At 40.8% G+C, this 26,709-nt stretch overlaps 1 protein-coding gene across 1 annotated transcript in view; it reads right to left on the bottom strand.

The window, feature by feature from the left end:
- Positions 1-26,252, bottom strand: part of B3GALNT2 (beta-1,3-N-acetylgalactosaminyltransferase 2) — a 30,620-nt gene extending 4,368 nt beyond the window's left edge. Inside the window, exons 1-9 of the mRNA XM_066315699.1 lie at positions 26,082-26,252; positions 13,238-13,385; positions 11,860-11,960; positions 10,594-10,787; positions 9,514-9,609; positions 5,004-5,114; positions 4,135-4,213; positions 2,773-2,956; positions 1,198-1,323 (exon numbers count right to left, since the gene is read on the bottom strand). Coding sequence (XP_066171796.1) covers positions 1,198-1,323; positions 2,773-2,956; positions 4,135-4,213; positions 5,004-5,114; positions 9,514-9,609; positions 10,594-10,787; positions 11,860-11,960; positions 13,238-13,385; positions 26,082-26,175 — 1,133 coding nt within the window. The 5' untranslated portion in view covers positions 26,176-26,252. The remainder of the gene's footprint in view (positions 1-1,197; positions 1,324-2,772; positions 2,957-4,134; positions 4,214-5,003; positions 5,115-9,513; positions 9,610-10,593; positions 10,788-11,859; positions 11,961-13,237; positions 13,386-26,081) is intronic.
- Positions 26,253-26,709: the final 457 nt, after the last annotated feature.

The following is a 26,709-nucleotide window of genomic DNA, read 5'->3' as shown; positions in this document are numbered from 1 at the left end:
GTTCAGCATTGCTGATTTCCAATCATGAGCTACTAAGAATTGTCACCTCAGACAACAGCCCGAAAGGGAGGAATTACAGCTGAGTGGCAGATTTGTTATCAGATTCTGCTCATTTAACTGAAGCTGACATGTTAAAGCACAAAGTAAATAAAAGTCTCATCTGATACCTGAATTCACTTTAGACTCAGTATCTTCCACTCCATTGAATCACAGCATGAAGGGTTCAACCCCTTCCAAACTGAGAAGCATCTGCTTTGATAATAATTTTATACTTCCATAGTTATTTCAGCATTGTCCCTTACACATCACACTTGCCTGACCTGAAGACTGTGACTATTAAAGAATTTACACTCAAAAATGTCACTCCCACTGATCTTTGAGATTATAACAAGATAACCAACTATTTCACACACTCGACCACACAACTTATTACATCACTTTATGAGTAGGCAACAGGCAGGACCAGATCTGTGAAGCAAAGCAGCAAAGGTCTGTTTTTCTTACAGAGCAGAGGGCAGCAGGAATGCACATTGTACCATTATGTTATAGTAACATAGAGTTTCTGCTATATTGGATGTCATACCAGAGCTGTAATGTATTCCATGCATGGAAGGGAAGATAAGGACTATTTTGATCCTCTTGGTTATTCACAAGTGTAATACAGGCTGAAAAAGTTCACTCAAAAATTTATTAAGCACATCTACTATTTCAAACAGCAGAAATGGGTAGCAATGCCTGAAATTCACAGATGTTACAATAAAGTGCAGACCATAACAAAAATTTTGTTTCTCCTTTTTACCCCACTTCCTCAAGCCCACCAGAAAAATCAGTGACAGCACAAAAGGTAGTATTTTTAGTTCTGTACTGTGTACTTTCCTTTTAACTTCATTGTATTGCTGGAAAATTCTTATTTACTTAAGTACCGTTACAAAATTGTCTATAACATGTTTTAAAACCTGGTAAGATATTCAGCAAGTTTAAATCATTGTAAAGGCACACTGGAAAGTTTTTGTAAAGGATTGATTTCTGATTCTGAGATTCAAAGTTCTAACACATACAGAAGTCCTGCTTTTTACAACTGGCTTCCTTAGGCATAGGAGGGAAACACACATGAAAACAGACTTAAATCCATTCACTAAACCATTCACTAAAGAAATGGTATCTATCTCTTAAAGATAATTTTAAAAAACAACTTACTTTCCCCACCAAATGTTTGGCCTGTCCAATTTTTTCTGCAGTATCCTGTTAAAAACAGCTTCCAAATCAATGTAACAGTCATCATCCGTCTTCAGCAACAAGTCAAAACTCGTTGATTCAACTGTCCTGTAGCCAAAAAGGAAAGCGATGAGATGCTGAGCTGCACACCACAAACTACAGACAATACACTCTGCAAGGGGATTTTTGGGATACAGGGGGGGAAGCAAGATGGAAGGAATGTCTTTCCTACCCTTGACTTTTACATGCTTTCTCTATCGACCAAGGCAGACTGCTTGTCCTTCAAAGGAGGTGCAGCTGTATCCTATGATGATCTTACAACATGGATTTGTGTATGAGCAGAAGAAAACAAATTTGAAGTTTTGTTCTCCAGGACAGATGGTGGATTCACTAATGAGACCATCTTAAGCAGTGTAGACCTCAGAAGGATCTGAATCCCTTATGCTGATGGCAGCACAGCTGTTAAAAGCCACTGGCTACACATCAGTAGCCTACTTTCAGGATTAGACAGCCAGTTCAAGGGCAATGAGAAGGTCACAGGTGGTAAAAAACATCTGTGGAAACAACTCTGTACTTACTCTTTCTCTGTAAATGCACCCTTCAAATATGAAAAATACTGTCTTTACCTGTCTGAAATAGTTGAATGTGACATGCATAAATTAACCAAAAATGCTTAAGATTCTAGGGATCGTGGCTGGGTTGGTTACAAATGTTTGTAAGGGTAACTTCTTATAACAAGAAGAGTATTTTTAAAAAGCCTTTTATTACCAAATCTTGAAAAATTGCCAATCTGTAAGAAATTATCACAAAGATCTAAGTCCTGAAATGCAAACCTCCTTTTAGAAGTGAAAGCATGGTTCAGTTTTTCAGTTACAGTCATAGCCATGGAATTTGTGAAGTGCATAATCTTGCAAGCAACTAAACTGAATTTTGGTTAAATTACAACTGGCAGCTATATTTCTTACTCCACAGAAGCATCAATTAACTGAAACAGTTGTCTCAGAGTAATGAAAATCACTGCAAATTACAGATAGAAGCTTAGTAGCTTCACCACAGACAAATGCATTGCACTGTGAATATTCTTCCTTATAGCCTTCTGTCCCCCTTGTACACAAGCTTCCAATCCTTCCCCTCCACTCATGATTATGGGACTGGAGCAATGGCCACAAACTGAAACACTGAGTGAGTATAAAGACTGGCCAAAAGCCATGCTTTAAAATACTAAAACTGCTAGTTTTCAGTTAGATACAAATGAAATTAAATTACAAGGAGAAATGAAAATGTTTACACCTGGACTCTTAGAGCAGAAGCCAGTCTTGCCAGCTTGTGCTGATTTGAGGCACCAAGGGTCAGCACTCAAAAAACTATATAGGCACTGCCACTTTACTCACTACATGCACCCAAAGTTGCGAGAGAGAAATACAACTTAATGAAGTAAATCACAGAAGGCCTGTATTTCATGGGACCCATCAAATAACATAATCTGCTGGATCATCTTGCACTACAAACAGCACAATTCCTAGGAGAAAATAAGAAAATATTTTATTTTTAACTTACCATCGGTAGAAGTTCAGCAGTTTGGATGGAACGTTCCTGTAAGTGTCAATCACATCTACAAAAACAATGTCATCATAGGTGCTGCTTTCTTCCTTCAGTAAAGCATCTTCCTTCTCAAGGTTTTTTATGTGACTTGTAAACCTTTCTGGGCGAGTATGGAGGCTTTTTAAAAGAGCATCACCTTCTGAAAGAAACAGCACCCATTATTAAACAAAGATGCATTTCTATGTGTTATTTCACATTTCTCTTGGATCATACAGGGTACACATTGACAAAATGAAATCTGAAGAAGCATTCAAATTAATGGGGTCATAAAAATCCTGCAATTAATTTTAAAATTTATACAAAATTGAAGAAGTTGCAGAACAATGAAGAAATACATGTTTGTATAAGGCCTAACACTACAAGTTTAAAGTAAAGAAGTATTCTCTTCCTTTTCAGTAATGAAAGAATTCAACTTTTTAAGGTTCTTTAATATAAAGAACGGTCTGGGACTTCACTATTACTCTTACCTGTAGAGTAAAAAGGCCACTGTCAATTACTCCTAAGTATATGTATCTAGCATAAAAACAAACAAACAATGCTACGCTAAATATAATCAAATAGGCATTGCTTTGATGTAGCACAGATGGTCCCTGCTGCACCACATCACATAACTGCAGGTAAAAGCTAAAAATATATACTGCAGATAAGGAGGTAGCTTGTGGTACTGAAGAAGAGTTTGACAAACAAGATGGAAGGGCTTTAGCACACACCTCAATTCAGACTTTTGCACAGATGACAAGACAACAGGACTGCCAGGTCTAGCTACAAAAACACAGCATAACACTCAAAGTCACTGCTTATGTTGGCTATAATGGACCAGTAAGAACATATTGACTCCAGTGTTATGTGGCCAAAGTTTTAGAAATTGGAAAGAGCTCCTATAAAATCTCTGAACATTCTGCTGAAATAGGTGCAAAAGAACAACAATAGACATGGAAACTGTTTGTCCATATTAAACATTGTGATACTGTACCTCTAACTGCAGCAGAACTGGAAAAAAGTGTGAAAAATACCAGGGAAAGATTTCATTGCATGATATTTCTAACTTGATTTTGGGTGACAAAAAACCAAGAAGAGAGTCTACATGAAAAGACAAAGGGATGCAAGTCAATTGAAGTGGCTGACAAAAGGCAAGCAAAGGAACCACATTGGGACATTGACTTTAACCATAGAAGAGCTAGGAAGGAAATGTTTCTACTAAAAGAAAACCTAGGGTGACTAAGTTCATGGAGACAGCACAAATTATACTCAGAAGTGTAATTTAAATGACCTATTTTACCATAACGTCAAATGTCATGCTACATTTGGTGGACTTACCTTGAATAGTGTAGATAAAACCACCTGCTATTCCCTCCACACCTTCTGTGAGTTCATGTGGCAGTGACCCTTCCCCTGCCTGTTAGGAACAGATAGATGGAAATTAACAGATTAATTAATCTCTCATTATTGATGTGTTTTCTCTCTGATTTTAAGCTGTGAAGTATTCTAGCAACTAAGAATGAAATTAATTTAAAGCTCTGCTGGTTTAGGCACTTGCATAATCACAGAATCATGGAACATCCTGAGCTGGAAGGGACCCACAGGAATTACTGATGTCTAACTTGTGATCCTGCACAAGACCACCCCAAAAATCACACAATGTGCCATGAAAGACTAAGACTAAGATTTTTAACTAAAGTTTTGTGACATTTTTTTAAGTTTCAGCCAAAACTAGCAGCTCTGATGAAACATCAGAAACTTCCAGGAAACTAGTTTTGAAGTTGACAGCAAAATGCAAAATTATTCTGGCTAAATTACAGGATGTTTAGGCAAGCAACAATTTGACACAAAGAGAGACACAGTGCCGAAAAGCAAATACCAGACTTTATCCCATCAGTTGGGATTTTAGCACAGGATTTCTGACCCACATTTTGCCATCTCTGATATACTGATAATGTTTCACATCTGACTAAAGCAACGAGAGCTTTATTCCCGTCAAAATAAAATGCCACTTACAAGCGAAATTTTTTCGCAAGAAGGCAAAGCAAAACTTTTCTGAGACAAAAGGAGAAGCCCAACTGAATTAATGATTTACACAGAGAAACACAGGAAAGTAAAATGCTAAATTCTCAGCACTTATAGGAAAAATAGAAACATGGTGGAAAACCATAAAAAATAGAAACATGGTGGAAGGTGAGGGGACTCACTGTAATGACTCTGAAAACACCTCCTCCATCATTCACCATCACTTTATGAAGGTTTCTTGAAACCAAGCCCTGAAGATCCTGGCTCTCCCACACAATGGTACCTTCAAAACTCTGGCAAGAGTGCAAACCACTGTTATATAGGTATACAAAGACAAAGCCCAACAGTTTGGGCTCTTCAAAATTATTTTAAAGCAGTCAACTTCACACAAGATTTAGCTGAAGTACATAACATAAATGTTTTGCTTACATTTCAATAAAAATAAGTTACACATAAAAAATCACACCCTTGAAACTCAGTAACACATAATCATTTTTTAAAGACTAATCATGAACCTCTATATTAAACTTTTAACAGAAGCCTAGTGTAAAAGACTTTGGCTTTCTAAAATCATCAAAATACCATTTAAAGGTGACCTGAAGTGAAGTTTTAAAAATCAAATATAAAATCCTGCTTTACAAAGAGAATACATTAAAACAGATTTGGAAACAAGCTCAGCTTTTATCGTTATCTGCCAAACACAGATCAGAGACTCGATCCTGACACCAGCAAAACTCAAAGAAAAATATGGCCCCCTTTATTGCAGTAAAGCTGTCACAAGCTACTGTAGCAGTGACAGAATTCTTGCCTCACATCTTGGCCAATAAGGAAGAAAAAAACAAGTGAATACCTTGAAAAGTTTCTGGTTTTAACTATGCCAATCCATGTTTTGCATGTGTGTGTAAATTCCTGCATTTGAAAGGACTTAATCTCCTATTAAATTTTAAATCTCCTTTTTTAAATCTCCTTTTAAATTTTAAACTCAAGACCACTGAGAACATGCAAAGGAGCAGGTGGTAAGTTGTGTAAGTAAGTGCATTGACAGATTTATTTTTTTTTTTTTAATTTTTAAAGCAATTTCTCCCTTATGAGAAGGTGGGGTTGTTATACTCCTGACTCCCAGATGAGCACATTCCATTTTGTCTCTCCCAGTTTCTCCCCCAGAAACACACTGGTTGTTAGTGTAGGTGTTGGAACAGAATAACATCTTGTTTGTAGATGCATCTCTGTTGCTGTAGGAAGTCTGTTTACTTATACCAACCTCTCATCTCTTCCCCATTTTAGCTTCCTTGTACACTAGAAACCTTCTCCAAAAATTCTCCAGTTACTGAAACACTTTAAGTCTAGATTAGAGTTCAGCTTACTTTTTTGTTTTCCTCTAGAACTAGGTCTTAACATCTGCAGTAGTCTCAGTGTTTAATGACAGCTGTGGGTGTATTTCAGAACTCTCTTATCTATTATTTAAAATGCCAGCTTTATAAGCTAATAATGGAGCTATCCAGTCAGGAGCAAGCCTGACTTCCATGCTCAATACCTTCCCCTTGTTTCACAGAATAAGCTGAATTGGAAGGGACACATAAGGATCATCCTATCCAACTCCTGACCCTGCAGGACCATTCCCAAATCACACCCTCTGCCTGCAAGCATTGGGTAAACTCTTCTTGAACTCTTGGCTTGGTGCTGTGACCACTTCCTGAGGAGCCTGTTCCAGTGCCCAACCACCCACTGGGTGATGAACCCTTCTCTAATATCCAGGCAAAACTTCCTCTGCCTCAGCTTCAGGCCATCCCTTCAGGTCCTGTCACTGGCCACCACAAAGATCAGTGCCTGCCCCTCCTCTTCCTTGAATGAGGAAGTTGTAACTGCAGTGAGGTCTCCCCTCAGCACCCTCCAGCCTGCACAGACCAAGTGCCCTCAGCTGCTCTTCACTTGCCTTCCCCTCAAGGCCCTTCACCATCTCTACTGCCCTCCTTTGGACTCTATCTTAAACAGTTCAATGTCTTTCTTACATTGAGGCACTCAAAACTGCCTCCAGAACTCGAGGTGAGGCTGCCCCAGTGCAGAGGGGGACAATCCCCTCCCTTACCCAGCTGAAGATGCTGTGCCTGAATGCAGCATTAGGACATGGCTGGCTCTCCTGGCTGCCAGGGCACTGCTGACTCATACTCAGCTTTCTATTGTTTGTTTAATTATTTCTCAGTTATCAAAATAAATGGAACAATATTAAGACGTTTTCTAGTGTCTGAATTTCTCTTTCTGCAGTGACTGTCATCTCCCATTCCAATGTTTTTTCACTGTAGGGATTGGGCTCTAATTATACTTCAGTGTCCTGTTATAGACACAACATTTGGAAAGTTTTTTTAGTGAACAGGAGAGTCCTTTCATGCCTCAGCAAGCAAAAACATTACAGTTCTCACCACTGACTGTTACTGATACTGACTTCAAATGTATCAGGAGTTTTAATCAGTTACTATCAGTGAACCTCAGTGTAAGGTGTCCTAAGGCTGCAAACCATCATTATTTTCCAGGCTGAGAGACTTGTAAGCAAATTTTCTAATGACTTTAGCCTTCAGCTATTCTTACTCTAAGCCATTTAATGAAAGCTGAGGCCTAAAAATGCTTAAGGCAAAAACATTAGTGGCACACCTGAGACTACATCATCCGTTTTTCCCCATTTAAATTCCAGCCTTGCTGCTGCCAGAGCGTAGTGGCATTTACAGCGAATACCGAACAGGTGAACCGACATAATGCAGCCCTGCCAAACTCCTTTCCTAATGTTAAACACTGCTGTGCTTCTTGCTCCTCCAACTACTCCCCACTAGTAATACAGAATATGTGCAGCACAGAGCCCCATTCTCATGCAAGTGGCCCATGGCTTTTTGACAAAATAAGTGCATTGCTAAGACTTGTCTGTAAGAGCCCTGTGTGTTTTAGTTATCTGCTATTCTGTACTTTCAGTCGTTCCAAAGCTGAATGATCGATTCTGTCTCTCACAATCTGGCCTGCCAGATGCTTATTCTAATGCTGCATTTCCTTTCCTTTCCCCAAGACAAGCAGAAAGAGCAGCACTTCAGCTGGAAGATGAATGAAGCTCTTCAGCAGTCTGTACAATCTATTACTTCTTCAAGGTGGAAAGACAGAATAGACGCTGTCTCAGACACCATCCTATGACAATTAAACAGTTCACTAAATTCAGTGCTCTCAAGCAGACAGGAACACGTGGGCATTGCCACCTCTTCTGAATCATCGTGTACGCCTCAGCATCCTGAGCATCACAGGAGACTGCATGCTGTGCCTAAGCCCTCTTCATCTACGTTAGAAACATCGTGTTACCCTGTAAGCATTCAGCGCATGACACATATCAGATTAAGGAAGCCCACACAAAGAAATACATGAATACTAATATCCTCTCTCTCTCTCTCAAGGAAACACTCCCCATCTGCCTCTCATGAAAATTGCAACCAGTTATAGCAAAATTACAACTGCTTGGAATTTTAGCATCTCAAAACAAAGCCTTACAGGGAAAAGGCTCACACAACAGACAATCAAATTACTAAGTAACCAATATTCTTCAAAACATAAAATAAACCCTTAATCATTTTAGTATGAAATTAAGACTGCCAAAACATATGCACAAAATACTGTAAATGGTCTGCTCACCTGAAAGGTCTCCTGCCAGCATAACAACTTGCACAGTATTCAGTAAACACTAAGATGATAAACTAATCAGCCAGCTGCAGATTCCCCTTAAAAGTAACAGATTTCCAAATGCATTGATATAGAGCCAGGGCAATAAATCAGGGAGTAAACTGGCACAAATTGTCCTCTCTTCCCTCTTCAACCTTCTCTTGCTTCTTTCTTTGATAACATGATTTATTTAATAATAAAACAACCCAGACCTAAAGACAGCTTACAGCAATAGCAGCAGGAGTGCAGGAAAACATTTAAATTAAGGGGAACTGTCTAAAATGGTAGCTGAGATATCTAGCAAGAGATCACTGGTCCACTGAGAACAATTCCTTGTACCTGGGAGGGTCTGCTAATCAGAATTCTCCTTCTGAGCCCACCTTTATTCATTAGACCTTCACTGTGAAAACATCAAGGCATATTTTACTATCATATTCTATTCCTTTTGTGTTTAATCACCTGCCTTCCTATGCAGCCACAAGTAGGTTCCATATCCTTATACCAAAAACAAGTAACACTGTCACTGCAAAAGCAACACACAATATCTTGATGTTATGTCCAAGATCTCTGATGCAGAAACCTCTTTTCCAGCTGTTCCCAAGAAACCTGTGCCATCCTGTCCTCCCTACTTTGTGTGCTAATGTCTGATACAGCACAAGGGAGAAAGAAGCATCACATTTGCTGGTAAACTCTCCCCCAGAATTAAAGCAGGTGCAGCTTTCAATCAGAAATAGGCAAATTTTCTAAAGTTGCTATTATTTAACAATGTAATTTTTTTATCAATTTGTATTTTCCAGGCTTATGCTTTATAATTACTTGTGATAACAAGCTGCTGTAAAACAAATACTGGATTTCAGCATATCCCTGCAACTACTTACCATTCTGTGAACTAACATTCTAGAGGTTTTCACTTGCTCTTTTCTGCCTCAAGCAAAGGTCAGTTTTATCAGTCAGTCTGCCCAGATGACTTATAAGAACTGCTGGCAGTTCTGATATGGCACATACCTCTGGCAAAATGAACTGCTCCACTGGCTTGTACCACAATCTGTTCACCTGCACTCCACAGCTTGGTGGACTAAAGCGAGCACTGAAGATCGCTTCCTGTGAACAACAGGGGAAAAAACAAAATTAATAAAACCAAAACACACATTGAAAGTGCTACTGTGTCAGGCCATCAAATGGCTCTTAGATAATAACAAATTACATAAAGATGCTGCATTGCCAAATTCCAATCTTCAAAAAACAGTTTCGAACCTCTCTTATGATACCAACTTCTCTACTTCACTGAAAGTAAAAAGCTAATGAAGATAAAATTATCAGACATTGAACCTTTAGGAATTCTACAATTTAGGAAACATGAACTTGATTATAGTATAACTTTATTTTTATTATGGCTATTATAAACCAAACCCCTTGGAAGTCATACTTACAATTCTTTCTACTGTAGCATAAGCAGAAGTTTTGAAATTGGTCTATCAAGTTATTGGTTGGGATAAATATAATATATCAAATGCAACAATCTTGGGCAATTTTTTTCCCTCCAAATCACAAAGCTATTCTATGCAAGCCATAACAGCTTGGAACTGGGGAAATTTTTCAATGAAGTCTGATTATTACCAGTAAATAATACCAGTTTCTAGACATCTTAAAATATCTTGCCAGAAGACAGACAAGAAAAAATTACAGCTGTTCTACATCTCTGCTTGAAGACACCAAATGTATGTTTCTGCACGTGTTTTAAATATGTTTCTAGAGCTTTTTTTTTTTTTTTTTTATTCCTTAATAACTATCAATATTTGGAACTTCAAATACAAACAAAAACTCAGAATTAGATGTAAGTACTCTTTCATAACAGCATCTAGATTAACTCATAGCACTTTGTGAATTTCATCTGTTCCTCATCCAGAATGTGCCTCTGTATACATATATGAGAATTTAAAATGCAACAGAAGAAAAATATAATTCATACACTTGTCAGTTAAGTACTTCTCTTCTAACTCACCAACACAGCCTGTCACTTTCTGTAAGAACTTAATCCACAAAAAAGAGACATCATGCTTTCAAAAGATACCTACAATACTCTACCTCATGTTCTGCCTGGTACAGCTTTACAGTGATGTTCCTCTGGAATCCCACCCCATCAGGCTCATAAAATACCCCAAGGCTGGTGATGACAATGGGGTAGAGGACACGAAAGTTCACACTGACAATTCTGTCTTCAGACAGCACAGAAGGTGTGTCCTCAGGGAGACTGAAAGCTTCAATTTCCTGATTCAAAACTGCATGAAAAGGAAAGGCCAGAGCTAAAGTGAGGAAAGTCCATAGTTCCTGGATACACACAAAGCACACTGCCCTACATGCAAAGCATTCTGGTCAATTAGAATGGCTCACAAGTGCACAAGGATAATCAAACACTGGAGTCAAAGAAAACACAATGGGCTGCAGACTGCAGCAAGAAAAATTTCCGTGATATAGCAATCTGCAGGCTAATAGCAATTGCACCTCAATGCCTACATATCCACAGGGAAAAGATTAGAAATACAATAAATCCACAGCAGGAAGACAAAAATGCTATTTGACTGCATGAATACCTGTATATTAGCATAATAAAATAATTATTCATGTATCAAAAAATGGCACACACCTCCACTTAATTCAGCTGCCTGCTTTTTGGCATTATCGCCTACCTAAGCCCTGAGGTACCATTTATACCCAGGAACAGTGCATGTTGTCATTCAAAGAGAAAGTAACAGAAGTTACATTTTGTGTTGAATCATGGCTCAGGTGCCTAGCAGGCCTTAGTTAACTTGTGTTAAAGAGCAAAAATGAAATAAAATCCAAAAGGTGACAGGAAAAAAATTACAAATTTAGTTAGGAATTTTTGTATGGCATTTAATTTTTTCCTCCATTTTGTATTTCTAATTGTTTTCTGTCTAAAGCAGACTATCAGCCAGTCTTGCTTAGAGAATTCACTTTGACACCAAAGAAGTCCATCTGACACTCAAGACTGTCACCTTGCTACTTCCTTCACATTTGACACTATGCCGGTCATTTTGTCTCTTTCCACCTTTATTTAACACACAAATCAAATAAAAGTGTATGTTATATGGGAGAGACTGCCTGGTGACACAAGGAAAATGCAAATCCATTAGAAGTCAATGGCCTCTCCTTCACGTGGCCAAATATCTCTCCCTTTCTGGCCTGCACACGGTACTTACAGGAAGGTTATGTAAGAAATTCTAGGAGGTGTTTGTTTTCAAGACTAGCTGTCTCAAACTCCACAAACTACTCTCAGAAAAGATGACTAGCTCTAGTTCAGAGCAGAGAATTTTTAAAAGTTAACTTCCATACCTGGGTTACTGATGTTCAGAAGTTTGCAGGAGTAGGGATCTTCTCTGTCCTTCACTGGCACAGCACAACCATGTGCACCTATTATAAACTTCACAAGGACACTAAAATAATTTGCTTTTATTAACACCAGTTCTCTTCCCTCCTCCCTCCATGTTCAATAAACTTAATTTTATCACCATGGCCTGTCCTTCACAGGGTTAAGGTTTTGAACCTCTTAAAAATCAGCAAGGACAGTTGGTATGCAGAGCAACCACATGAATCCCCTCACAGGAGCTCAACTCCAAAGCCACATTACATTTTACATTACGAGGTCACAAGAAGATTGGCAGCTAGAAATAAGATTAAAGACAGCCAGCACACTAAACAGAAAAAAAGACCTAGGGCAACACTGAAGGACCCCAGAGACCTGCCCCTTCTGGCCTGGGTTTGTTACTTAATTGTAACAAAGACTGTTTAAATACTATGCATTCAAAAGCCAATGAAAAAAAATAGCAAGAAAAAAGACACATAGCATCAAAGGGGGAACAAGAACTCCCGACTATCCGTTTACAATGAAATATTTCAACTTTCGGTTGTAGCAAAACAAGAGCTTCCTCTCCAGCTCCAATCATGATTATTCCATAGCAGGGAGACATCAAGTAGTACAAAGAGCAAGGATCCACCTTGAGCTATCTTTTTACCTAGCAACTAAATGTCCTCCCAGAACTCCATATAAGTGATGAAAGGTCACAATTTTAGGTGACTGTAGTGGTTATCCTGCATTCCAGGCTGCAAGCTGCACCAAATTTGGAATAGCAAAATGCTTTCAGTGCAAGGCAGGTACCAAGGTGTGAGGATGGCAACATTTCCAGGGATGAACAGCAGAGCTTCTCAGCAAAAGTGGACTTTTCTGTACACTGCCAGGTCTATGCAAGCAATCAGGAAGGGCCACTCACACTGCAGCAGTTTGGTGCACCTGGTTCGTGGGAAATAAACCTGAACTTTACAGTTGAGGCTGTTTGTATGATTTTTTGTGGTTCTGTCACCAAATGCAATCCTGCCTGCTTTCAAGAATCCTGGATAACCGAGGATTCAAGTTGCACACCATACATGGCAACACAAAAAAGAGAAAGGCTTATACATCACTAATGAACAGTGGCAAGTAATTGCAAAAGCAAAGAGCAGTATATAAAAAGTAGTTACAGCCCAAGGCAATAAGTATTCTTATATACTATTAAGCGGACTTAAATCTATCAGAGTATGAGATGCTCAAAACCTACCAACCAAACAAATAAACCTGGAAATACTTTAAAACAAAAATTATTAAATCAAGCTATTTCAGCATTACAGCCCCCACCCCCTGCCCCCCAGGCCCAAACTACAAAACAGCAGAGGTTACCGTTGGTTCAGGGCAGGATGTTGTTTCAGGTGCTTGAACCAAGTCTTCCTTATAACACTGCGTAGTTCATGATTGTGTCGAGCTGACAAAACACCTACGATAACATCATAATGTTTCAGCTTCCACTGAGGAAAGAAGGACAGTGGACCTAGAAGTAGAAAGTGACAAATATTTACTTTATGCACATATTACCACAAGCCTGAGTTGCAAGTGATAATTAAAATTCCAGCCTTCCAGTATTTAAAGGGAGCTTACAAAAAGGAGGGAGAGCAACTTTTTGCAATGCAGATAGCGATAGGAAAAGGAGAAAGGGTTTTAAAGTAAAATAGGGGAGACTGAGATTAGATGTTGGGAAGAAATTTTTTACTCAGAGGGTGGTTAAACACTGGCAAAGGTTGCCCAGAGAAGTTGTGACTGACTCATTCGAGGGAGTGTTCAAAGTGAGGTAGGATGGGGCTTTGAGCAACCTGGCCTGGTGGGCGTCATCCCTACCCATGGCAGGGGAGCTGAAATTAAACGATCTTTAAGGACCCTTCAACACAAACCATTCTGTAACTCTGTAATGAAAGGACATCTCAAAAACAAGAAAACTGGAACACTAAAAACAAGCGGCAGAATTACTTTTGCTTTCTTGCCTCAGAATCAAAGAAACATTTTCAATACACCAAAACCTTCATTAACATGCCCATTTTCCCTCTTCTTTCTAAAGTCAGTGGGACCACCTTTCTGCCTCCCAAGTGCAGCATGGGATCTCAAGGCCTATTGTTTCTAACCCTTTGAAGTGGAACACCACTCTGCCTTCACACACAGTATTATATCCCAACACAGGGGAATGCTCTGGCTTTATTTAAAGCTGGATGCTACTACCAATACTTGTAATCCAGGATTTAGCTTATGCTGTTTTAATTTAGAGATCATGAAACCTGGACTTGATTTCAAGCAGGATTATGACCAGATAGAGACCTGAGAAGCTCTGATTTAGAGCCTGTAAAGAGTCAGGCAAGTAGCTAAAAGGAATTTGCTTAGTTTAATCTATCAGATATCCTAGAGTTAATACAGATTTGTATTCAGTTTTAGCAAAGGATTGCTTCCCTCTCATCTCACTATGTTTTTCATTGGGCTGCAGATAAAGAAAACAAATGTAAGTGTGAGTGCATTTTATACTACTGCATATAGCATGGACAAATTTTTTTAGAATCTAATTAAGAGACTAAAAATACTGCCAAGTCTGTATTGTGAACTCCCACTAGGAGCTGAATTATTATCCAGACTCTACCTTCTGTATCAGCACCCCCTTTCTCCCCTTTGAAGCTAAATAGATGGGTTCTTTTACACTGCTCACTAACCTAGGAGCTCACAGCATCTGCCACAAAAACTGCTGTGCCAAATCCCACCAGACATTCATCTAGCCTTATATCCCACTGTCAGAGTTCAGCATGCAGTGGAGAGGCCTTGGCCTTGCTCTGTTCCATGCTGAATCAACATCAAGACTTCAGAACTTTTGCTGTTGTTCTTTAGGGCTATTGAAAATAGCCTTGACTCCAAAAGCCAAAGAAGACTGCTCTGGAATTGATTCTCAGAACAATGCAAAAGCAGAAGAACTACAGAGTGACGTTTCCACAGGTAAATCTTTCCCAGTCTATTTCCCATGAAATATTTTAGATCTAATATGCAAACACTGATTTTCTATAAGAAGGTTAAGATCCACCATTATTTAAATGAAACTGTACTGAAAACAGCTACAAGATTATCAATCACTAAAACTGAACATTAATCTATTAAAGAGAAGCTTGCATCAGCTTAGGCTCAGAACAACTTAAAATCCCAAGCAACAAGCCATTAGTTCCATTCTTCGTTTTCTCACTGAAGTCAACTGTTGCACCTCTTACAACAACCGTAACTGAACTGGTGGCAAGGTTTAGAAATATGATTTATTTGCTGCAGAGCAGCAAACCTAGTGCCCTATACAACATCTGAAAAAAATGTGTAAGTCAAACACACTGTTCAATCGAAATACCAGTTTAGATTTCTTTTATGCTGGGAAATATAATTTATCCAGAGGCTCTGTATGTCCTCACAGCCAAGAATTACCAGCTCTCCAAGACAGCAGAGACATACATATGTTTATAAAGTACAACACTATAGCAAATTCCTGTGTAGTTATGTAATTTCTGCTTACACATCCCCTTTTTTCCCTTGTTCTTCATCCATCCTTTGATGAATGAAGAACAACCTTCAGCCTTAACTCCGTGCCTTCCAGTACAAAGTTCATAGGTTGAATATGCTTGTAGACTGTAGATGAGGTACTGTTTACATCTTTTTTTTTAAACACCACTTTTAGTAAGAAGCAGAACCATTCCATTCAATAAAAACTAAGGACACAAGTCTATGGGGTAACTTGATTAGCTTGAATGATTTTTTAAAAAAACCCAGCTAAAAATAAGCTACTCAAATCAAATATACATACTTTAAATTAGTTTATGTTTTAAAATGAGTGAAGCTTTTCCTTATGAACCATCCACATGGGAACAATGCTAATGTAACAGATGCTTCAGAGTTAATATCCTATTGCTTTCAGAACAGCATTGCAGTAGTCTATATTCAGAAGATTGTCTGTTTTCTCTGTCCCAAGAGTTACGTCATTTTACTTTTTAAAACCACCAAAAATAAATTTTAAAAAAAGCTTACTTTCACAAAAAAATTTTTTGCTTGTTAGTAAAGATTTCTGCTTCCTATGGAAAAGTAGGAATAATGCTAAAATAGATTCATATGTGTTTCTCTGAACTTGCACTATTTAAAAAAAGGGAGATAAAGTGAGAAGTACAGGGGAAAAATACTAAGGCTATTATTAATTTATAAGGATAATTTCGATACGTGCATAAATATTCTCTGATGCAGCATAATTTAAGAGAAAACACTGCTGACCTCAAAGTCAATAGTGACAATTTAGACAAGCAATCAATACTTGCCACTGAGGACCAAAGCTATTTATCTTACATTCTATTTTTGTGCACTTTTAGCCAAAGTTTTATATGTTGGATTGTATTATATCGTATATACATTGCTCTTACCTGGAACTGCTTCTATAAGATATAATTACATCTTTACATTTTCTGATTTCAAAGACAAGAAAAAACTGTAAATTTTGTGGTTTGTGAAGGGAGTGAGGAAAGAAAAAGAAAAAAGCTATGTATCACATTCCATTATAAACCCTAGAAACTTCTCCAAAGGTATGGAGAAGGAGAGGAAGCTTTCCAATCCAAAGGTCACACTACCACTGTCTGCCTGGCTTTTGAATTCTTACTTACTCAAAGCTGTACCTTGATTGCACTACTTAGCCCAAGACTTCCTAGTAGAACCTGAGACAAATACACACAAAACCCATCTGTTAATCCACAGCAAAACCCACAAAAACATGAAAGCAAGCAGTTCTGCCTCAGCTGCTGAGGTTCATTTAATTCTCTACAGCAGCTGTCAGCAGTACTTTTGTCAGCTCTAAGTCTCCTAAGTCCAGTCTGCCAGAACCTTGTGTCACATTGTTTATGGTAAGCTCCTACTGAAGCTTTCTTGGGCTCTGATACCTTGTGAGGACTGGCTCCCACACAATTTTCTGACATCTCACCACACTTGTACTTTCATTGGTACAGATATTCACCTCAGGATCAGCTTCAGGAAGCTTTCACAGGATTCTCAGCCACCAATTTTCATGAAATGGGTGAAACCTCCACCTGTCTGTCAAGCTTGACTGAGAACTAGCAACAGATCAAAGTTTGGGAGAGACACAGGAAAGGGAAAACCAGTGCATATGTAGAGTACAAAGCTGTGCCTTTAGAAGACACGGCTAAAGATGCAGAGGTGTGTGTCCAGCTGAGCTGGCCATGGAAGGAGGTCACCACTGGCAGGCAGTCTGCTGACCCTACTCAGATAATAATCACCTCAGCACCTCTTGAAGTTTTTCAAAATCCCAAACTACAAAGATGAACATGCATCTCTACTTCCCATGAGACTGATTCTCAATAAAATGTCAAATTAGGCTGTTAATTATATTTGCTTCATTATAAGAAGATGAAAAGAGTGAGAGATCATTCAGCTTGATTTTGTCAACAAACACAGTCTTGCTAAACATATCTTTACTGATGAGTCCCCAGTCAACTACTAAATTTGTCAGTAATTTTCAATGAAATTTGACATAATATGCAGTCCACAAAGTGATTTAGTCTCTGCATTTCATGTGACTGGAGTGGACAAAGAAAAGACTCATCATTAGTGCCTGCACTGAGAAACACAGCAGTATAGGCTTACCTGCAGTATCAGGCACCAGAGTACCTCCACTGGACACTGCTAAAATAAGTGAGCTCCACAGAAGGCTAGGCTTTGTATCTTCTGTTACTAGTGCAGCTTTTTTATTTTCTTTTCTTTTTTTTCCCTGAATAAATCAATGAATGGAACTAAGTAGGCCAAGCAGAAATTATTTAGAATATTCTCAACTAATCCACTTCATAAGATAAGACTAAAAAGGAACAATACTCCTCCAAAATAAAAAAACCCACACATTTTTATCTTTGTCTATTCCTGTGATCTTGCAATCATATTCTGAGGTTTAATACTCTTTTCTTCTCTGCCGCTTTGCAAAAGATCCAAACAAACACGAAGGAAGGAATTAACTCAATATAAAGATTTGTATTCACAGGATGCTGACACACAAGAAAAAGAACACACCAAAGAGCAAAAGCAGCTCTTTCCCCCTTTTAATCTACTTCACTTAGAGTAATCTGCTACAGCTCATCTGCATTACATGTTTTGCTGCAAGCAGAGCTACCTGACCTCCCTGCAGTCCCTACTTCACCACAGAGCTAGAAATCGCCGAGATGTGCACCCCTGGTTTCTGCAGTACTCCGTGAGGCAGACAAGCTTTTATACAAGATTTACTGATTCAAAGAATAAAACCTCTGCAGGCAGAGGTTTCTGTTTGTTTTACATCAACAGCAGTCCTTAAAAGAAACAGGACAGCAGGGTTCTTCTGAATTGCCAAGTGGCAGTAGTACCAGTGGTGGAGTGATGGTACCCAGAACACCTTAATTATATAACACTTGCACATTTCTACACAAAACTGGGAGCAATGGCCAAAGCATCAGAAGCAAAGTTAAAAGAAACAAAGCAAAGCATTTTTGCAACACAAACTGATGCCTCCTTTTCTTTTTTATTTTGTGGAGAGAAGGGGTGGGGTTGTGGCAGGAAAGGGGAAGCAGAGTACAGCACCTTTATAGAATGAAAATTGGCTACCAGTCCCTGCTGCCACGGAACAAAAGCCTGCTCCCAGGGAAGGCTCCTTGCTCTCTCTGGCTGTTCCACTCAGTGGGCAATTTAGAGGATAACTGTTGAAAACCTTAATTCCACCAGCTCCAGCAGAACTGGTTCTCTTTGCCCCCTACTCCAGTGCCAAAATACAAAAATGCAATTCCAGTGCCACTCATTAGTAGTTTGCAACGTCTCAGATATCTGTCTACAGAATAACTGAAAACCCTAAAAAAATCCCAATTCATTTGGAAAATTCCATCAGCTTATTTTGTGTATTCTTTGTCAATTATTCTGTGTCATCAAAAGTTAGAGGATTGTTTTATGCTGGAGGTGGCCTAACCATGAAAAACCACATCATACTAAGATCTTACAGATGAAGGGTAGGGGACAAGTGATATTTTAGGCAGGATTGCACATCTACTGCCAGTGTCAAACTTGACCTGCTGAGTTTCAGTTTCCAAGGCCACCAGTCTGTAAGTCTTTACACACCTACAAAAGATGAAATAACTTTGTGACCAAACATGCTACTCCCTGACAGATAGGACTACCAGATTTCAGACAACATCCTTTCTTAAGGTCTTGTATTTTAGCAAAACTTCACCTCCTAGCTTGTTCCCATATTTTGGTTCCATTAGGCCAGGGCCTGAAGAAGTACATGCTGAGCCAGAGGACAACAGATGGCATACAAGCAGACTCTAGAAAATGGTGGGTTTTAATCTGTTGCATAATCGTTCACTAGTAGAAGACTGACTCTCACAAATCCAAAAGGGCCAATTTTTAGCTGCCACCCCCCCAGAAATGTGACAGGAATAACGACTTAAAGGGCATCAGCATCAGCCAAGTAGCAGAAGATTACACAGAATGTGTAGGGCTTTCTGATTAGGCCCTGTAGCTGAAGCCCTACAGTGAGTAACTTCCTACTCAATAAGATTTGTGCTATCAATTAAAACACACAATTAGCAATGAATCCACCTGGAGTGCTAAAAGCAGGTCTGTCTGTTCCTTCTCAAGTTTCTGAGGTCATTTTATAATTAGCATTTATCTAAAACTTTTTTTTTTCCCCACAAAAAATTAACTAAGCTTCCTACTCACAAACTTTCCTTGGATAGCACTTGTTTGTAACCAGTTAGACAAGGATTTCAATCAGACCTAAAAGCATGTTCCTGCACAAATCTTGTTCAGAAGTGTGAATTACAGTCTCACTAACTGATGAACAAAAAAAAAAAAAAAAAACCTAAAAACGCAGCGAGCCACCAAAGTCAGGACACTAAAGCAAAGGCCTTTTGTCTCAGGATTGATCCTATTTATTTTTTTCCAATTACTGAGTACTGCCTAAAAGAAGTGTACTCTATGTGCTGTGACACCAAGGTAAATGTGATCACAAACACAGAGAAAGTCTGAATACTGCACAGGGAGAGACACAACTGAGGGCCAAGAATGCAGCAAACTACAGGCCTTTCACAAGGGATAGGAAGGTTAAAAGAAAGACTTTGTTACAGAAGGTACTTCCAATAGAGGAAGAAAAGTAGATGGATGAGTCAAGACCGGAACACTGTTCACATTTAAAGCCATCTCACCTGTAGATAACAAAACCAAACTGTTTTCTACAAATGGAAAGTCTATTTTCCAGTAGAAATTAGAAGTACCTAAGGTGCTCAACTTAAGAAAGCAAAAGTTTAAAACAGACACCTTTGACCTCTCTGGTTACGTGCTGAAGATGTACTTGAAGGAGGAGAAAGACCCTTTTGACTGAAAGGCTTAAGAATTCAAGGGCATAAACCAGTTGCAAGTAAGCTCAGGCTAGAAATGAGAACATATTTTTAATCAGGACAAAAAGCCTCTGGAACAGCCTCTTCCTACAACTGCCAGGAATCCAAAGGAACAGACAAACAGCCACCCTGAGCCTTCACTAAATAAACGTAGGCTGCCCATTGGCCATTTTACAAGAGACTAAGAGCTGCTTAATAGAAATAGTAAGCAGAATTGATGGCTGGGGATGTCTATTCCAATCTTGTGTTAGTGAATCAATGAAGCCAAGACTAATAATCACTAAAACAGGTTATCAACTTTTTGACAGATTTCCATTTGAATGTATGGCGATGATTATTTGGGAGGGTAATTAAACTCCATAAAAAACCAGAATTGCTGTTCACTCTGTCTTTGACCTCCACTGGTAGTCAGCTATTTCTGCAACTGTTGAGATAACGCACAACTATTGTACACAACCACACAAAAATACCAGAGAAAATACAAATTACACATTTTTATGTCACAGCTACTGCAAAGCACTGCACCATAAGATTTACTTTTTATTCACACCAAGGATTCCAGGTGATAGGTAGTAAAGAACAGCTGGAGTAGTAAACAAGGAAAAAAATTACTCAAGTGAAACAAGACTGGCTTTATCAGGCACTACCAGATCCTTTTAGGTAGTTCCAGATTCAAGAAAGCCTTTTAATAAATAGGGACATTCCTTTCTCTTGTATACAAATTCACTAATATTCGTAAACCACTCTGAAAAATAAAAAAATACAACACAGAAGACATCTGAGGTCCCTTGGCTCATCCGTCTTTCTTCTGCCAAGGCAGCCATACCTACATCATGTACATTTTTGTGGTACTTTGAGGGCTAAGAGGCAGACTCTTCCTTAAATACCATGCAAGGATTGGGCCTTAAAAAAGGCAACTCATACACAATATTGAGCATTTTCCTACAGATGACATATGTTCTCATTTTATAGGAGGCATCGTTATTCCTCTCCTCGGTGTGAATACATTATTCAATAGTAACTTTACAATAGTATTTATTTACAACTAAATAAACCCTCCAAACAAGCATACACTTGCTCTTTCAATACAAAAAAAGACCCACTTATTAAAAATCCTTGTTATCCTAGCATCATCCAATGCAGCATGGTTTTACAATGCATGGTTTTACTGAACATTAACTCTAATAATAACTGCTCAAAACAGGGAAACTCTGAAGAGCAGAGCTACTTTTCTCCTTCCCCAACTTCCAAGTGATGCCTTCCTCCCCCATCTCAGGGTTGCTCTACCTCAGAAATTCCCATTAGGCCTTTGTGTAATGAACTGGGCAGTGAAGTGTCCCTTGACTGGAACAGGAACCAGCCCCAGCATGGTTAAGGCGAGGGCAACACTGACCATGGTAAGCAACTCCTGCTGCCTGACCAAGGAAGGAATGACAGCAGGAGTAATCAGTCATCCCCTGACAGGCCTGGAGCATTCCTTACCTGAACTGTACTCTGAGTGGAACAGGCTCCATAGTTCCTGGATTTTTGAAAATTCCAGCAATTACCAACCAAGATTGTGTTCGGGGTTGAAATTTGTGGATGACTAAAGCCAAACATCTAAACAACCCTAAAAACTGGTCCTGAGTGAAGCCCTTTGGCCCGCCTGGACGACAGCAGGCTGCCACCAGCGACTCCCTGAGTAGGATGTCTCTCAGAGCTCACAGGTTGCAAAATTCTGAGGATCAGCACCCAAAATGGATGACAGAGCCTGGGCTGAAATCTTCCATTCCTTGAGGCTCAACCCTTTCCCACTGAGGAATGCCAAGATATTAGAAGTGAGCATTTCACTGAACTCCAGAGGAATTTTTAACAGGTATACCTGTACACATTTATACCCATATATCCCTGTATATAAATAGATCTCCTTGTGTCAGTGTGCATGCATGAGTGGACTAACTTAGATACTCTTCTGCCAGTATAGCACGAATGCTGGATGTATAATGAAGTCACTGCAGCAATTATAGTAAACCCTATCACTTTGTATATCACTTAGTAAATGTTAAATTAGTCAATGATTAAGTGCTGCTAAATCCTTTAGGTATCGATCACTGACCAAGTCTGAGACTAAGACTGGACCTAGCTGCACCTCAGCTCCATGAGGAGTTTAGAAAGTAAGGGGTTCCACTCTGAATCTCATGACTCAACAGGAGGGTCTCCCTTACCATTTTGTGTCTTTAGCCTCTGTGTACGTCATTCTAAGTGAATTCTAACTCCTTTCTCAATCCATTAGGGTTTGGGGGAGTTTTTTGTGGGGGTTTTTTTCCTGATCCTCCTCCCCATCCCACTGCTGGGGTTGGGGGCAGCAGGAAATAAGTGAGTTGGTTGCATGGTGCTTAGTTGTGAGCTCAGGTGAAATCCAGGTGATACCTGGTTTTGCTACTACCTTTGAAGGTGATTCTTTAAGCAACCTAAACTCATTTGTGACAAATTGACATATTTGACTGGCTGCCAAATAGAAGCACGGATTGCTTAAGAAAGCACAGAATAAATCCAAGTTCCAAATTCTCAGAAGAATGGGGTTGTGTTAACTGGCATGACTGCACAGCTATGAAAGGACAGCTAAAGGTGGACAGGGCCAGATAAAGGATGGAAAAAGAATTATTTGCAAAATGCTAAGAGCCTGGTTAGAAGCTGCTTATCAAGATCGCAAGAATAACAATAAAAGGATACTATAACTAAAGGAAGAAATAAAACTCCTAAAGACAACTGAATTAATACTGTCTTTGAAAATGGAACAGCTGCAAAAGCAGTTAAAGGAAGAAAATGAGAAAAAAAAAGTTGGAGGAAAACACCATCCAACCAGGTTGGAGGATGACATTATGTTTATGTGGGCTTTCCATTCTCCTGACATTGTATAGATTAGGAAATTAATTGTATCCCCTGAAGAATGTGATGGGAACATATGGGATGACCCTGATGACAGCAAACTGAGGAAAGATGATTCTTTGTTTCCCTCAGACTCCTCTGAATATGACCTCTGACCCACCACTAAAGCAAAATACATTCTCATCCCTGTTGGCCCTCAACAACTGACAAAATTCCACACAGATACAGGAGCACAAATTTCAGTATTAATGCAACACAGGATGCTGAGAAGCTGGGTGTACAACTTGGACAGCACAGAGTTAAAACCATTGCAGTGAACAGAGCAAGTGCTTTTCACCAAACCACAAAAGTTAATTTATGGCTCTGTCTGGATGAGAAGTGAAGGTTGTCTTCCACTTGCTTTGCAGCGGAAGACCACAATGGAACTACTTTGTGTTTCAGTATTTTGAATATCCAAGCCTGGTGCCCAATGGTCAGCAGTGTGTGGTCTTTTGGTTCGAATCTTGCCCCTAAACCTGACAGAAACCGAGGGTACAGTGCGTGTACCTCCTGCAGTCTCTGTACTCCCATTCAAATACTAACAAGGTACTGCAATGCCCAACTCCTGCTGCAGCACAAAATGGATAATTCTGGGGTAGCAGCAGACTTAGAAAAATGACACATTATTTCCAGAGCCCACCGTACAATTCACCCATTTGGCCAGTCTGAAAACTGGGTGGGTGGTGGCATCTAGCAATTGATTATCCGCTCCTAAATGCCAACACAGCCCCACTGAGAGCTGCAGTACCCAATATTGCAACTTTAACAGCTACAAGGAGCTACACACCATGCACAGCAAGGCCAGCTGTGACAGATGTGTCCTTTATGGTCAGTTCCCTTGCAGGAAGATAAAAAGAAACTTTCTTTTACCTGGAAAAGTTCACAATATACCTTTAACAGACTTCCACAGGGGTATAAACATTCACCTACAATTGCTCATCCCATGTATGCTGAACTTTCATGGACCGTCGCACTCTCTCAGAACGTGAAACTGTACAGATCTATAGGTGATACTCTCATTAGGGGAAATGCCCTTGGAAAGGTGGGGCAAATGGAAGCAGCAGTGTAGCAAGCACTATGCGAAGCAGAAGTTGAGATGCCACATGAAAAGTGTCAGGGACCAAGTAGAGAATTAAAGTTTTTGAGCACCTGTTAGACAGGAGGTAGTGTGATTCTTCCATATATCTCAAGAAAAACAGAACATTTGCAAATGCCCCATTCTAAAAAGAAGTAACAGCAGCTTATGGATACTTTAAGGTACTGGAGGAAACATATACCTAGATTTCCTATCATTTCTCACTCACTGTACTCACTTTCAGGAAAGGAAAATCACTTTGTAAATGTTAAATTAGTCATTGATTAAGTGCTCCTAAATCATTTGTATATAAACTGCTGATCAAGTAGGAGACCAAGATTGAACTTAGCTGCACCTAAGCCCCATGAGGAGTTTGAAAAGCAAGGGGAACCACCCTGAATGTTGTGACTCAGCCAGAGTCAAACCCTTATCCTTTTTATCCTTTTGAGTCTTTGGTCTCTGTGTAAATCATTCTAAATTAATTCTAGCTGGAGTTTCCTTGGGGTGTTTCATCCATGCAGTAAGCAACAGGGAGAACCTTGATATCCAAGTTTGTTAAGCTGCTCTTTTACAAATTTGTGTTCATCCTACTTTTGCTAATACCTTTAGCTGATTATTTAAGTGACCAAACCACTCATTCACACCAACTGAGAAACTTCTGGATTTTCTTTAGAAATGTTTGTTAGTGGAAAACACATTTATGCAGGAAAGGTCATCACGAGATTCCACACTGCCACTTCTATCTCCAAATTAATGCTCTGAAGCTCCAAAACGGCACCGTGAAAGATGAACGAAACCAACCGGGCATCTCACATCAGGCCAGAAGTTGAACAATTAGATCTCCCATTCTTTTTTAATTCAAGTGTGACCATTGCTGATGTGATGTGCAAAAGCATGAATATAGACACACACCTATACAACTCTGCAGCCTTCAGACTGTGCAAAAGCACTGACCTTGCTTCTTGCATATTTGCACTATTAATTGGCAATAAGCAGACTCGTTTCCTCACAGCTGTGCACACCCTGCATGGGAAATAAGCACCAGTTGCAGAGTGTGGCTCCATTAGTGAACAAGCTACTGGGTCACTAAATAGTTCTAAGCACACCCCAAGTAAAAAAAACACCATTACGTGTTCACGCACAGCATTTTTTTATATTGTCAAACAGCACCTGTGAGTAGCTGACAAAAGTTTCTGTTCCAACACATGCCTGTTTCCTCAGGCATGAAGATCTGTGGCCTGAAAACTACACCTCATTCCGTAAGGAGCACAAGGCGAGCCCTCAAGGATCGCATTTCACTTGTGTTGGCTCATACCCGGTCCTATGAATAGCTTTTTACAGCACAGGGGTTTTAAAGCCCGCTGAGGCAAACACAGCGCACTGCGAACAGATATTCCTAGGACCGGGAATGACGCGACATGAGCGGGATCGGTGGGAATTTCTTCCCCACGTGCCTCGGTGGCGCGGGAGGGCACCGGCCGAGCGGGAGGCGCTGGGAAGCGGGAGGCGCTGGGAAGCGGGAGCCGGGTCCCGCACCCGCCGCTCCGCACCCGCGGACCCCGCTCCGCCACCGCGCCCGGCACCTCCGGCTCTGGCGGCGCAGCCCGCGCCGCTCTCCGCCGCTCCACGGAACGGGACGCTCCCTGCCGAGGAAGCCCGCGGGCACCCCGGCCACAGCATCCCCGGCCCTCCCCTCGCCTCCCGCCCCCGCCACCTGCCCCGCCAGCCCCGACCTCTCCTGCCTGGGAAGGGAGGGCGGAGGAGCCCAGCCCGCCGCCGCCCGCCCCTCTCCTACCTGCCGGGTGGCTGCCCGGGCAGCTCAGCAGCAGCCAGAGGTGCAGCGCGACCCCGACCACACAGGGGCACAGCAGCACCAGCCAGTTTCGCATTGGCCGCCGCAGCCGCCGGCCCCTTCCCCTTCGCGCCGGCCTCTCCCAGCGGCGCCGGCGCGACGGCCCGGCTCGGCCGCCCGCGGCTCCTCCCCGCTCGGCCGGGCCGGGCTCGGCTGCCCCGCGGCCGCCGGGAGCTGCAGTCCCGCCCCGGCCAGGGCGGGCGGCGGCGGCGCGGGCGGGCGGCGGCGGCCGCCTACAGCCCCCACAATGCCGCGGGGCGCGGGGGAGCGCGGCGGCTCCGCGCGTCTCACATGGCGGGGGGCGCGGGAGGGCGGCCGGCGGCGGGGCGTCCCCCTCACGGGCTGCGCCTCCCTCACGGGCTGCGCCTCCCCGGGACCGCCCGGCCGCCGCACCGCCTGCGGGGGAACCGTGCCCGGGCACTCGTTCTGAGATTATCCGCTGAATGCCTCTTCTCAAACGTCGTTGCGTTAGGAACAAAATAGCTTTCCAGAACAATCCTTTACTAATTCAGTAAAGGGGAGAGAGCGCTTCGCCTTGGCAAAGACCTGCTACGGCGCTCGCAAACTGTGG

This window comes from Sylvia atricapilla, chromosome 3 (assembly GCF_009819655.1).
Source record: "Sylvia atricapilla isolate bSylAtr1 chromosome 3, bSylAtr1.pri, whole genome shotgun sequence".
Taxonomy (NCBI): Eukaryota; Metazoa; Chordata; class Aves; order Passeriformes; family Sylviidae; genus Sylvia; species Sylvia atricapilla.
The sequence above is the reverse complement of the archived record's forward strand: the minus strand, read 5'-3'. Positions and strand labels throughout refer to the sequence as shown.